The sequence below is a fragment of the Mycosarcoma maydis genome, chromosome 1, assembly GCF_000328475.2.
Source record: "Mycosarcoma maydis chromosome 1, whole genome shotgun sequence".
Taxonomy (NCBI): domain Eukaryota; kingdom Fungi; phylum Basidiomycota; class Ustilaginomycetes; order Ustilaginales; genus Mycosarcoma; species Mycosarcoma maydis.
Window position 1 is genome coordinate 719,315 of NC_026478.1, and position 14,247 is coordinate 733,561.

General features: G+C 55.3%; 5 protein-coding genes across 5 annotated transcripts; 3 read left to right on the forward strand and 2 right to left on the reverse strand.

Moving 5' to 3' along the window:
* Positions 1–286: 286 nt before the first annotated feature.
* Positions 287–2,980, forward strand: UMAG_00270 (uncharacterized protein; the record flags this gene model as incomplete). Its single annotated transcript, XM_011387885.1, has 1 exon — positions 287–2,980. The coding sequence occupies one exon, from the start codon at positions 287–289 to the stop codon at positions 2,978–2,980; it is 2,694 nt and encodes an 897-aa protein (XP_011386187.1).
* A 1,136-nt stretch (positions 2,981–4,116) lies between these two features.
* Positions 4,117–5,670, forward strand: UMAG_00271 (triglyceride lipase ATG15; the record flags this gene model as incomplete). The annotated part of the gene is made up of 1 exon (XM_011387886.1): positions 4,117–5,670. One exon carries the CDS (start codon positions 4,117–4,119, stop codon positions 5,668–5,670), a length of 1,554 nt encoding a protein of 517 aa, XP_011386188.1.
* A 1,096-nt stretch (positions 5,671–6,766) lies between these two features.
* UMAG_00272 (uncharacterized protein) lies at positions 6,767–8,836 on the forward strand (the record flags this gene model as incomplete). Its single annotated transcript, XM_011387887.1, has 1 exon — positions 6,767–8,836. One exon carries the CDS (start codon positions 6,767–6,769, stop codon positions 8,834–8,836), a length of 2,070 nt encoding a protein of 689 aa, XP_011386189.1.
* Positions 8,837–9,130: 294 nt separating this feature from the next.
* On the reverse strand, positions 9,131–9,553 carry UMAG_00273 (uncharacterized protein; the record flags this gene model as incomplete). The annotated part of the gene is made up of 1 exon (XM_011387888.1): positions 9,131–9,553. The coding sequence occupies one exon, from the start codon at positions 9,551–9,553 to the stop codon at positions 9,131–9,133; it is 423 nt and encodes a 140-aa protein (XP_011386190.1).
* Positions 9,554–10,619: 1,066 nt separating this feature from the next.
* UMAG_00274 (putative casein kinase I) lies at positions 10,620–12,050 on the reverse strand (the record flags this gene model as incomplete). The annotated part of the gene is made up of 1 exon (XM_011387889.1): positions 10,620–12,050. The coding sequence occupies one exon, from the start codon at positions 12,048–12,050 to the stop codon at positions 10,620–10,622; it is 1,431 nt and encodes a 476-aa protein (XP_011386191.1).
* Positions 12,051–14,247: the final 2,197 nt, after the last annotated feature.

Sequence of the window (14,247 nt, forward strand, 5' to 3'; positions counted from 1 at the left end):
ATCAAAGATACCATCTGTGCCCCTCTACCACTGTGCTACTGCCAGGCGGTGGATGATGAATGGTTCCTTCCCTCAGTCTTGATTGAGCGTCTGGTGTACCTTGTTCTGCATCAATCGCGCTCGCTCTCTTTCATCCACCTTTTCGTTCTCCTCGCGCATTGCTTCTACTGAGGCGACCTCAACCCTTCCTACATCACAACTGTCACTTCCGTTTGACACGCTTTCTCGCTTTCGTTTCTGGTCGGTACTTGCTATCTATTCGTCTAAACAGCCTGAAATCAAGGTCATGGCCGCCACTAGAGCTCGCACCGAACATGCCGCCGCCGCCGCCGCTGCCGCTGCTGCTGCCGCTTCTCCTGCGTCGCACAATGTCGATGATATGTCCTCCAACAGCGAGGCTGTTTCTGTCAATGCAACCACCCACGACCACACTCCCGCCCGTCGTACCACCACTCGAACCCGTAAACTTCCCAGTCGTCTTATGCCGTCCCCTTCACCTCCCCCTTCGCGTCCATCCTCGCTCTTCAATGCAGCAAAGCACGCCAAGGGCGGCAGCGATGGCACAAACGTCCCACCCACACCTCCCGCGCTTGCTTCAACAGCTTCAGCCATCGTCTCCAAGTCGCGTAAATCCGCCAGGCCAGATGCTGACATCACAACCAGCACAACCACCGACCTCGGCGCTGCAGCCGACAAGGATGACGCCGAAGATCTTGGCCCAGGTAAACGCAAGCGTCGTCCTAGTAGCATGTACAGGCCCCCTTCTACGTTGACCACCGTCGAAACTTTATCGCCTGCCTCGTCCCTTTCTTCGTCCAAGTCCAAGAAAAAGGGACGCAGCACCAGTCCTGAAGCTCTCGCCTCAAAGGGCCAATCTCCGTCGGCTGCAGTGGCCCAGGTCAAGCTCAAGAATCGCCTCTCCAAGAACAGGCTGGAATCTGGCACGCCGATGTCGAAGAAGCGAGACCAGGCTAGCAGCGGCGCTCAGGACGATGCTCCGGTGCCATCGCTTCGTGCAAACGGTGACGATTCGGACGCAGATCTCGAGGCTGGCGCTTGCACCGAGTCAAAGCGCATTCGGATCGCAGACGCCCAAGACTCGATGGACCTTTCGCCTCCACCTCTGCTTCCACGCGATGGCTCAGCCAGGATGCAGTTGCCAATGCAATACTCTCAGCCCACCTTCATTCGCGGCGGCCGCATCAGTGTTTCGCCAGAGGCTTCCACAAAGAGGCCACTCAAGTTTGGCATTCGAGACTTTCATCGACCTCATATGGCGGATGATGCACTTGAATTGGAGCGCCCACGCATCACCAACGTGAAGCGTGCCAACAAACGCGAGGCTCAGCCCTCCTGGAAGCGCTCTGGCACCGTGATGTCTTCGTCTCCCATCTCGGCTGGGCTTTCCAAGTTTGAGAGCGACGTGGGAGCGCCCTTGACTTACGCTCCTCTTCGCTGTGGCTCTCGTACCGCGGCCAGCTTCCGCAATCTGTACAGCGCACCCTTGACCAGACGTGTCGCTGAAGAAGAGGAAAACAGCAGCGACAACGAGGACGAGGATGACGATGAAAATGACTTTCACCAAGCTATGCTCGACGCCGACTTTGACTTTTTCGACTCGCAAACGTCCGACTCTACCTCACCAAAATCGCTCTGGCCTGCCTCTCGACGCAGGACCATCGACGAGGCCGAGATGGATGACACACCTGCCACTACCCCTCGAAGTCCGCTCTCGGGATGCGACCTTCCCTCGCCGGACAGCCCGCGCTGCAAGACCAAGACCGACGAGGATGTGACCATGTCGAGCGTCGAAGACAAGGTCATGTCGTTCAGCGCGGGACGGGACTCGGTGTTCGCTCATGCTCTACCAACCACGCAGGTTGGCGCCGACAAGCCACACCAGCACGCAGGATCGCTTACACTATCGCTGCCGTACGATCCCGCCGTCGCCAGCTCGTCTCCCCATCTGCGCGCTGCGGACCTTGACTCTGGTGCAGCGAGCGTGACCAAAGCTGACAAGGGTGCAACTGCAAGCACGCAGATGGGCACGCCTGTCCTGCAGAGGCGAAAGCACGCTGGGCTGCCCGCAGGTCCACATGCACTGTCTCCGCTCAAGCTGGGCGCAGACCTAATGGAACGAAGCAACTCGAATGCTCTCGCATACATGCAGCTCTCCCCCATGATTGAGATGGAATCGCCCCTGCTGAGCCCTGGGCTGACGTTGAGCATGCACACCAAGCTCGCCGACTTGCCGAGCCCGTTTCTCATGGGCGTTAGTGCATTGCCGGATCTCGAACAGCCAGCTCCGCTGGATTTGCCCCCCACCGAGGGCTCGACCACTCCCAAGCACTCGAGTCCGGAGATCTCGGCTGCCGAGCCATCTAGCATCGACGTGGCCCAGTCAGCACTGGCAATAGCCAAGCCTGAGGTTGTCCAAGAAACCTCGTCCTCGCAGCAGTCTCAAGTCAAAGGACCTGATGCCGCAAAAGAAAACACTGTCAGAGTGGAGAAGCCGACGGCGCGACGACCTGCTCTGCCTCCACCGCGTCAGATCCGATTCACAACCTTCACCACCGCATCGGTCGAGTCGAATGATAGCAAGCCTCAGCAGCCCGAGACGACCATCAAGATGGCCGCTTGTCTGATTCCCTCGCAGCAACAGCAGAACAGGCAGGAACAGCAAGCTGGTGCCGGCGCTGGTGCCTCGACCAGCTCCATCTCTGATCCAACTCCCGAATTGATCCAGTGCGGCTCGGGTTCATGTGAATCAGATTCAGATTCATCGAGCCCCATGTCACAATCAGATAGCGCGTCGACGGCTGATGCCGAAGTCGAGACTATCCTGTTTGGACCTCCCGAGAAGCTCGACCTGCATGAGCTTGACCATGCCTGGAACGGTGGCAAGCCTGGCCAGCATGAAGACGCTCTGCGTCGAGCCACTGCGGATCAGATCCGCCACGTGCATGTCAACGCTGAGTGACTCGACGCTTGAGCCAAGACATGTCTCTATCTCAAGTTGCGCTCTTGCGCCTCGCTTGATAACATATATGCTTCCTTTGCTCTTGTAAAATAGTTGAGTATCAGGCAGCCCTGACACTTGAACACCTTTTGGAAATTGGGGCTTCAGATCTGTCTTGGCCTGTCCAAGTCGGTCAAACAGATTGCTTTGGCTCTCTTAGGTTCTTCTTATCTTGTAACAACATGACATGCCCCTCTATTATGCGCTTCTTCTTGTCTCCTTGTCCACCCTGTTTCTGTAGGTATATGCCACAACTACAAAATCACAACCACCACTTTGCTTTGCTCCGATCGCCTTGGCATGCATTGGTGTCGGCGAAACTCGAATCAAAGCTTCTTTTCGCTTGTCGTGGTCCAAGTGAACTGTGACAGTGCCGAGTTTGTGCTGATTGTGCGCTCATCGTTGATTGAGATGAATATATCGGTGCAAACGTGGGAGGATGGCGTGCGAGGGGTTGGCAAAGGTGACAGCCACGAACAACGTTGATGGTTGACAGTCACGAGTCATTCACGATTCGTGATTAGGTTGCGTAACTCAGCTCAGCAGCTGTGTCTCGCGCTGAGTCGCAACTCACGACTTGAAATCGTGTGTGAATCGTGAATGTGAATCCGTGAATCACGAAAGTGAATCGTGAAAAATATTTCGGACCCTTTTTGCGCTAAGTAGAGCAAATTCAGCGAGCGCGCCTGTTAGCGCAGGCTAAGGGCCAGTAAGGGGCGACTCGCAACCTGCAAAGCTGTTTAAAACTCTTTTGTGGAGGAGGCCAACGCTGAAATCACAATCGCGAATCGTGAATCTCTAATCGTGAGTTGTAATCGCGAATCGTGAATCGTGAGTTGTAATCACGAATCTTATCTGTGAAACACAACCGGAACGAGCTGAGCCTCCTATCTCACCCTCAACCATCCGCCCAAGCTCAACACACGATTGCCACCCCCCTCTCCCACTTATACGCCTTTGCTGCAATCATAGGTGGTCTTTTCTGCGACTCAGATTGACCGTCCTGGATACGCTTTGTGGCGCCGGATTGACGGATCGAGTTGAACTTCTCATGCATTTTCCAAAGCATGGCTCCTCACAGGCCAACCGAATCCAGGATGCGAGCTTCAACTCACAGCTGGCTGCTGCTAGTGGTAGTCTTGTCGCTTTCATCTTTCACCGTTAACGCTGTAATTTTGGAAGGACTGATCCCGCCGAGATCGCATCTGGCTCCATCGACATTCCAACAGCCTTTTGCTCTTTCGTCCTATCTGCAAAAATTGTTTGGCACCTCGCTTCGAGCATTGTACGGCGCTGAGCAAAACAGGCAGACCAGTGTCAAGACATTCGGATTGAGAGAAGCTTACCATCAGGGAATTGGAGACAAGGCACACGAGCGGGCAAGGGCCACGTTTGATTTCCGAATCACTGCGAATGACGTACAGGCTGATCAGGCCAACATTGATTTCATCCCTGCCATCCGCACCGTCCGACAGCGCATCACTAGAGCCAAAGATCCGAAAAAGTACGTCGAGGTGCGCGGTCAGTCGTACAGGGATGCAATGTGCGCTGCCTCAACCGAATTGGATTGGGAGGACGTCGATGTGGAAGCACCGGACGTGACCGAACGGACAACAGTGCTTGCTTTCGCCAAGATGGCTTCGGCAGCGTACAAGAACGACACGTCTGACTGGGATGGTATCGGAGGCTTTGATCCCACCAACTCGTTCGGCTGGGAAGGCGATGGCATCCGCGGCCACATTTTCACCACGCACGACAACGACACGATTGTTGTGGCGCTCAAGGGAACCTCTAATGTGTTTTTGGGTGGTGGCGATACCGCGCGTCGAGACAAGACCAACGACAATCTGCTCTTCTCGTGCTGCTGCGCGCGAGTGTCGTGGTCGTGGTCGACTGTATGCGACTGCTACCAGGGCCACGGCGATCAATGCGGACAGACGTGTGTGGAACGCGCGCTTATCGAAAAGTCGCTTTATTATCCTGCCATCACGGATCTGTTCAACAATGTCTCGTACGCCTACCCAGACTCGCAGATCTGGATCACAGGGCACAGTCTCGGAGGTGCACTATCATCTCTGTTGGGCATGACGTTTGGCGTTCCGACGGTGACGTTCCAGGCGCCCGGTGAACGCATGGCAGCGATGCGACTGCACCTGCCTCTACCACCTGCCAAACATGCGGACGAGAGTCCGGTGGCAGCATTGCCCATTGTGCACGTCTACAACAATGCAGATCCAATCGCGACGGGCACGTGCAACGGCGCTGCGTCGGTATGCTCCAACTTTGGCTACGCGATGGAGTCCAAGTGTCACTCGGGCAAGAGCATTGTATACGACACTGTAGGCAAGCTGGGCTGGTCCATGACGATCAATGCACACCGCATCAACACTCTGGTCGATGACGTGTTGACAGAGGACTGGAGCGAAAAGGTGCGCAAGAAAAAGGCAAAGTTGCGCAGCATTGGTAGTCGAGGTGGTCAGATCAGCACGCGTGGCTGGAGATGGCCATGGCATAGGGGGGACAGTGCTGACGATGACGGGGATTCGGACGAGGATACGGATGAGGATGACAAGCTTGCCGTACCGAAAGCGAGGTCAGAGGAGAGATGCCAGGATTGCACCAATTGGCACTTTACCGATGAGACTCTGTAGCGGGCTTGGTCGTCCTGCAGTGCGATTGACCACACAATCACCAATGTCAACAGTCACGAGTGCTTGGCGTGTGTTGTCCTGTATCCTACCATCTTGATCATGATACCATCCTTGGCAAGAATCCGCTCTGAAGCCAAGCGAACATCGAGCATAAAGCTCAAGCACTACACGGCCGCGTCCGCGTCCGCTACTGACTTGACATGAACAGTGTAGCGCGATGGGCGTTAGCATGCACGTCAAGACACTCTGTTCCTGTACCGATGTATGGCTGGTTCTGTGCGAATTCGGCGTATGCTCTGCCACGTGGGTGAGTGTGAGACTGTCGTCTGTGTTGGGCCGATCGCTTGGAGCGACGCTTAGATTTTCGTATATCTGTGCTCATACGCGCTCCGCCAAGACGAATCGTGAGTCACGTATCGTGGATGCCGTTTCATGGTTTGCACTTTCATCTCTCAGACATGGGACACGCAAACGCGAAGCGCGAAGGATGGAGGTGGAAGGTGGAAGGTGGAAGCGCTGTGCACTGACGGCGTTTTTGGATTAGACTTTTGTGCTTCGTGCTTCACGCTTGGTGCAAGTTAGTTCGGCTTGGGTTGCATCCGTCACGAGTGATGAGTGTAAATGCACTGCCTCGTGCCTTGTGTCGCGCGTCTGAGCTGAGTGCAAATCACGAATCACGAATCACGAATCGAGTGAGCACTGCCCCCTCGAAAAGACGCGCCCGCACGGTCTCCGTTGGCGCAAAGAGTCAATCTCAACAGGGCCCACCACTTGCTACCTTGCAACGACGCCAACAACCTCGCACTTGCACTCACACTTGGAGCAGGCTCGCGTGTCGCATATTCAAGCATATGCCCGATCGTCCGGTCCGTCGACGTCAGCTTATACAGATACGAGCGTCTGAAGCGTTTCATTCGGCAGCTTGGCGTGCCGTCCGTCGTCGTCGCTCTCGCGATTCATGCTTGCTTACTGCGCGATTCAACTTCTCAGGTCCTAGAGAGTCCACGAGTCAAAGCACTCATTGCCCATCGCGCATTGCCACACTCACGATTCCGAGCAGCTCCTTGTTTCTTCGAGCAAGAGTCAGCTCGACATAATGTCAGACACGTACTACTCGCAGCCGCCGCAACGCCATCGTGCACTCGATACCCCACTCGGCCATCCAGCGCATCAAACACACCACCAACAACAGCATGCTTCCGCATATTCGTCCACGCAATCCAACATGCTAGCTTCCCACCATGACGGTCTCGACTACACCCACTTCCACGCTCCTTCTACGACTCACATGCTACAACCGTACTACGATCCCTACTCGTCCTCTTCGCCAGCAAACGACAGCATGCGTCCAAGCTTCTCAAATAGCCACAGCTTCTTGCGCAACGACTCAAGTGTCTACTCTGCCAAACTCATGCACAAGACCCCCTCTGATGACGCCCATGAGCTCAGCTTGCGCGCAACCCACTTTCCGTATGCCAAAGATGAAAACGGCCGTATCGGCATCGGACGTGGACATCACATCGAAGCTACAGATGGAATCCTCCCGGACATGCCACCTGATATGGATCGACTCAATCCGGAACAGAAGCAGATCATGAAGCAGTTTCCTCCAGACCTCGACGACCTCGATGGCGGAAAATCCGGCTTGCAAGCTGTCAAGGATCTGCTCAAAGATTGGAAGTCGTGGTTCAAGCTCAAGTACCTGCATTGGTGGGTCATGCTGATTGTCGTCATTGCCATTGTAGTGCTTACGACGATCTACCATGAGCAGATCGTGGATTGGTTGACGCCCATCTCGAAAAAGGTGACCACAGTCGCTTGGGGTTGGATCATCCCCGTTGCCATCCTGTTCATCATCTCGTTCCCGCCGTTGTTCGGCCACGAGATCGTGCTCATCTTGGTTGGTTTGGTGTACGGCATTTGGATCGGCTTCGGAATCGCTTCGTTGGGCACGCTGTTGGGCGAGATCGGTAACTTTTACGCATTCAAGCACTGCTTGCGTTCCATGGCGGCCAACTACGAGCGCAAAAACATCCACTACGCATGCATGGCCGAGATGGTACGTGACGGCGGATTCTGGGTCATGTTCCTCGCGCGTCTCTCGGCGATCCCTGGCCACTTCACCACCGCAGTGTTCGCCACGGTAGGGATGAACATCTTTGTCTTTACGTTTGCTGCGGTGCTTGCATTGCCCAAGCAGCTGCTGATCGTGTATCTGGGTGTAGCGATCAAGAACTCGGGTGATGGCACCGAGGACACCAAGAGCAAGATCATCAAGTACGTCGTGCTGGTGATCAGCTTCATCATCACCGTGTGGACTGCCTACTGGCTGTACAAGAAGATGGAAAAGGTGCGACCAACGGTGAGTGCGAGGCTACGTCAGAAGCGATACGAGCTGCTGCTGCAGGCGAGGACGCCGGGTACCGAAGCATACAGCGGACAGAGGCTGCATACCTATCCGCCCAACGGTGGCGTGTACACGGGTCAGAGTGGACAGAGTGGACAGACGACCAGTGCGCTCGATGCCAGCTATGCCTATCGATACGGAGGTGGAGCGGATGAGTATTATGCTGGTTATGGCGGCGGCGATGTCTCCGAGGACACGTACAACGAACCGGGGTATCGTCAGATGCACGCTTCCCATGCACGTCCACCTGTTTCCGGCCAAGCGTCGTATGCTGCAGCGCAGCCAGCACCGCCAGCACCGCCAGCACCGCCAGTAGTAGAACAGGAGTACCCGCCAGCACAGACGACAGCGCAGGCTGGACGAGAGCCGATCGCAGCACCGATGCAGTTCCATCGTCCGATACGTCAGAATTCGGGCGCGGTCCAAGAGCGCAGATCTCCGTTCCGAGATCCACGGGCGCCGTCTAGTCGCACAGATGCATGCAGACGCCCAACGCTTACACAGTACGCATCAGCGCCTGGAGCGCGTGCGCGTCACGAGGGCAGGGCAGACGAAGCCAGCGCGCTTACCAAACCGGACGAATGGGCGAGCACATCGTCGACCGCCACGAGCCCTGTCGAAGGCGCTCCGCCGGAGTACACCAGCTTTGTCGGCAGCACGCACTCGCACGCCAACACAAGCGCGCCCAACGAGCAGCGCACAGCAACAATGGCGGCACGAGTAGACGCGTCAGTTCAGAGATATCACCTGTCCGATTGATTGTACTGTATGAACACTGAGCACTGAAACAGACATGTCTGACCGAGCGGTCCTGGATGGCGTGCGCGTGGATGTGTGCGTGCGATTGAGCTCACACTGACGAGAAGCATGCGCAGACAAGACAGTCAGGGATGAGTGGAAGAGGTGTCATGGAGCGGCAGGAGGAGGATGAAGGATGAAGTGGAGGCATCCACGCTCTGGTGGTTCTGTCAGTGAACAGACGATGGATCGAGGTGGGCATGAGGCTCGCGCAAGCGAGTAGTGGGTGTATTTGGACTAGACGAGGTCGGCGGATTAGGGGTGGATCGAGGTGAGGTTGGAGTCTAGGAGGTTGACGGATTTAGCCGAGTGGTTGTGGATGACGAGGAAGCGGAGGATGTGGAAGGGGGCGTGTTTGTGTGGACGGATCGAGGTGAAGTAGACGGTGGCTGTGTTGGTGTGGTTGTTTCGTGGGTGGATTTTGAAGGCGAGGTCGATGCGGCCTTGCATCATGTTGACTGAGCCTTGGATGTGTGGCTTGTTGGCGAGCCAGAGTTCGGGTTTGAGCACGATTGGTTCGTGTGTGTCGAGCAGATCGACGACGAGAGGTGATGCCTTGACCTGCGAGATCACCGACTTGAGGATGCTCGACGATAGCTTCTCCGTGTTGGTCGCATACAGGCTAAACACCGCCCACGATCCGAGCGCCATCCCGACCGTCACCACCATATACGCCATCGTCGTAGGCACGCTCGGAAGCGCCCCCCCTGTCCGCTCCCATCGCCGATGCGTATGCATCATCCGAATACCCCCCACCGCTCCACCCATCCCAACCCCCATCCGCAACCCTCCCCCAACTGCCCCGAGATGCCTCACTCCCCTCATCATGCCAATTGCGTCTCTGATACTCGTGTCGTATCGCTAGCTCCAGACTCTCCGCCAATCCGCGAGTGCGCAACCACCCGTACAATCAGTGCCGATTAACGTCCTGAACATACCTCCATCCTTTCATCCGACCGATTCCTGATTCATCCACACGCCTCCTTCCATACTCAAGATTCCCCCCTTCTGATCACGTGACATTCGGGATTCGTGATTCACCAATCCTCCATTAAATTCGTCAATTAAACACCCAACACACAAACCCCCCGCCGCACGCCCCCGCGATCCACGATTTGCGTATTCGCGCCTCGCACTCACCACGCTTAGTCCCGCTCCGCTCAAACACAAGCACCAAGCACTAAGCACTAAGCATGAAGCGTGAAGCGTGAAGCGTGAAGCGTGAAGCGTGAAGCGTGAAGCGTGAAGCGTGAAGCGTGAAGCGTGAAGCGTGAAGCGTGAAGCGTGAAGCGTGAAGCGTGAAGCGTGAAGCTTTGTACTTTGTGCTTCCCACCCATCTCGCTCGCACAGCCGCAATCGCGCGTTCGACAATCATGAAAGAGAGCGTGAGATTAACCCGACCAGGAACAGGACGAGAAGAACCACCAAAAAAAAACAGCCAAACAGCAAAAGTATGTGCAACGAAGTAGAGAAAGGAGACGAGAGTGGTTTAGTTGCAGCGACAGCGAGAGCGAGAGTGACGTGCGATAAAGTGAGAATGCACCGTTGTGGCAGAAGCGGCGGGTGGTTTTGCAGAGACCAGCGCAGCAGCGCAGCAGCGCAGCAGCGCAGCAGCGCAGCAGGCCGATCGGATACGGATACGCGCGAGGAATGAGCTGTGGACACACGCGAGCGCGCGTACGCACACACTGCGTCCAAAGTGGGTATGGTTGCCTCGGTGAAAGCGCATCGCCTGATGGCACGCTCATCCACATCGACACGTCAACACATCCATGAGTTTCTGACCAACCGTCTTGCGTTCCGCGGGGTGATGATCGTCGCCGTTGCTGATGCCCACTGCCTGACGCGTATCGCCACGACGATCGAGCCCGTTTCCGGACGACATGGCGGTTGGCGTCATGTGTCCCACATGACTGTGCTCCCTGGTACCATTCTGGTTTGGAATGCCCACCACGGTAGCGTCGTGAACGGCCACGTTGGATGCGTGTCCGACACCGCCGTATCCTGATCCACTCTGCGTGTAGTCGCCGTGGCTGGCCCGCAGTTGTCCTGCCTGCGAACGATCGCTCTGCAGGTGCTGCTGAGCTCCACCCGACTTGCGTCCACCCTTGGACCCGTTGCGAGCCAGCGCGGCGGGCTGTTGCGCAGCTGCTGCCGATGCTTGCGGCGCAGCCGACGCACGTGTTTCGCGCTGACGCTCGCGCTCGCGCTCGTCGCGACGATCACGGCTGGTACCTGCCTCCCATCCCTTGCCGTTGTTCAGCAGCATCCAGTCAAACACGCCATCCTCCTGTTCGCCCGAACTCTTGAGCACCTTGGTGAATAGCTCGCGCAAAAAGTCGTAGTCGGGTGTCTCCTCGAATCCGAGCTTGCGAACGTAGTTGAGGTAGATGCCAAACTCCTCGGGGAATCCTTCGCAAAGTTCCTTGATGGGTGTGCTCTGCTTCTTTTCGCCAATTTTTTCGTACTTTTGCTTGTTGGTGGCCGCCTTGAGACCCTGCCATGGTAAGCCACCGCGCAGGAAATACATAAACACGTGACCCAATGCCTCGAGGTCATCCCTTCGCGATTGCTCTCGGCCTAGATGCGTGTTGATCGACATGTATCGTGCGGTACCGCTCAACGACTTGCGCTCACGGTAAGGAATATGCTGCTTAGTTTTGGGGTCGCGGTACTGCTTGGCCATGCCAAAGTCGACGACGTGCACGAGGTTGGCGCCCTTGGTCATGGGACGACCGATGAGAAAGTTGTCTGGCTTGATGTCACGGTAGATGAGGTTCTTCTCGTGGATGGTCTGAACACGCGTGATCATCTGCTTGGCGGTCATGACGACGGTCTTGATGCTAAACTTGCGGCCGCACATGTCAAAGAGATCCTCAAGCGACGGGCCGAGCAGGTCGATGACCAGAATGTTGTGCAGACCCTCCTGACCAAAGTAGTACACCTGAGGAATACCGGGGCAGCCGGAGAGGATCTTGTAGGTACGGTATTCATCTCGCAGTTGCGGAGCATCGCTCTTGCGCGGCTCAAACTTGATGGCAACGGTCTGGCTATTGAGCAGGTTGGTACCTTCAAAGATGACACCAAACGAACCCTCTCCAATCTTTTTGCCGACGCGGTAATGGACGCCGACGACGTTGGAGCCAGAGCTGGCGTGAGAAGCGTGGGAGGTCATGGAAGCGAAAGAGTTGTGGTACGGCTGTGAAAGCGGCTGTGCCATGGAGGTTGGGAGGATTAGAGCAACGTCGGATATGGATGCTGGCGAGCTCGAATATGCCAGCTCGAATAGATAAACAAAAGTGCGAGCAGATCAGAGTACTAAAGACGACGAGTGAGCGAGATAAAGGCAAGGGCAAGTATGCGCTGGTAATGGGTGCGATGGATGTGTCTGATGCCAAGACGGTGTCGTCACGTGGAGGGTCGGATGGTTGTATGAGATGCAAGGCGCACGATTTGATCACGCTGCGAAAAGAGATGCAAGGGCTCTGGACCTCTGTGGACGCCGTTTGTGAAGGTCGCACGATGAAGAGAACCCAGGCGAACAATCTCCGCACCGATGTGAGGTGTCAGCAGTAGAGAGAGAGAAGCAAAAAGAATGCTGCCACGGCTATCGCAGTGGAGTGGATCGAGGAGGATGCTGACGAGCCTGCGATGGTACGGAGCGGAGGGAGAAGAAGAGCTAGAGGAGGGGCTGATTGCAAGTATGGGCAAGCAGAGAAGAAGGAAGAGGGTGCGACGACGAGCGATTCGTTGCTTGCTTGCTTGCTTGCTTGTTCGAGAGTGAGTGTTGAGAAATGTGTGTGCGAGCCAACGAGCGGGCGAGCGAAATCCAGCGGAAGCTGAGCGTGGGCGGTGAGTGTGACTGTGTTGCTCGGGAGAGGCAGAAGAAGGGGGCGGACAGGAAACAGCACCCACACAGGCAAGCGAGCGAGAGGGGTTCGTCGCAGCACTAACCTAAGGTTGGCTTGCTAGCCACAGTCCACAGAGTGCAAAGCAACGTGAACAGTTTCAGAGTCACACACACACACACACACACACGCATCACGCGCATCACGATCCCGCACGCATGTCCACAGAATCTTGAATCCAGGGCAGCAGTCACAGCCAGAAGAGCAACGATCCAACCAACACACGAGACAGCCAACAGCCAACAACCAGCGGAAAAAGGCAAGCAGAATGAATAACTGTTATTCTATTACCCCAAGGGAAACCAAAACGCCCAGTTGGAATTCACCAATTCATTCACGATTGCGAATTAGAAAAGGAAGTTATTTGAACAACGAATCACGAATACTGCAGCAAACCGGTGTACAGTCAAGAGAAAAGTGGGAACCAACATTGGCTAACGTACGTTGTTCAAGATTCGTGATTGCATTGAGCAGAGCAACGAAAATGGCCGCCTCCTCAAATAGAACTTTTCAACATCAAGGCGGATCGAATTTGTATCCAAGGTTGAACCATTATATCGGCTGCATACGATTGAATACACGTGTAGATTTTGAATCTTGCATGACTTTGCAGGTGCGGATATGAATTTCGACACAGCACAATTGAATCGTGAATTGCTGCTTTTTTGGATGTGTCTTGCTAGGGTTGCTGCATGCATGCTGTTTCCTTGACGTTGCAAGTTGCAGATCCTTTCAACCAAGCGTGGCAGGACTCACGACTAGCTTAGCTTAGCTTAGCGAGCGCGATCAAACATTTTGGTTCCGTCCGTCGTCGTGTGTCAAACAGTCACAGTCACAGTCGTGAGTCACAGACACGAGTGTTGGATTGCATCTCGGTGAGCTATCCTTGTTGGCAGCGCTGATGTCTGGGTGGGCTTACGATTTTCATCTAGGCGTTTCGAAGCGCGCGCTAAAGCAAGCAGAACCTCAGGACTTGGTCGTGCGCAACTTACGGTTAGCAGAGCATAGAGCTTGGTTCTGCTGTAAATGCGGACCGCATGCAATCACGAATTCGCGCTTCGTTCGTTCCCTTTCAGCAGTCACAAGCACGAAGGTGAAGCGAAAACAACCGTGAATCACAAATCACGAAATGGGTGTGTTTGTGTCAACGTGGAAAACAGAAAGCAACGTTTCACGAGTCACGATTGGCATCGGAATAGGACGTCCCTCGATCCCTTTTCACAGTCACGAAACCGCATTCGTGATTCAGCCGGGATACCGAATCACGAATCGTGAATCTCACTTCGCTTTTTACGTAGACTCTGCGCGGTCCAGATTCTCTAGCTATACTGTTAGAGTAGATATGCATGCAATTCTGTCAAGCTGACGCCGTTGTCGGAAGCCTTGCCCTTCTGTATGCTTCCTAATACTGGCTTAATTGGTAAAGCGCCAAGCTGTGGAGTTGTGTTTATACAGCAGATGGCT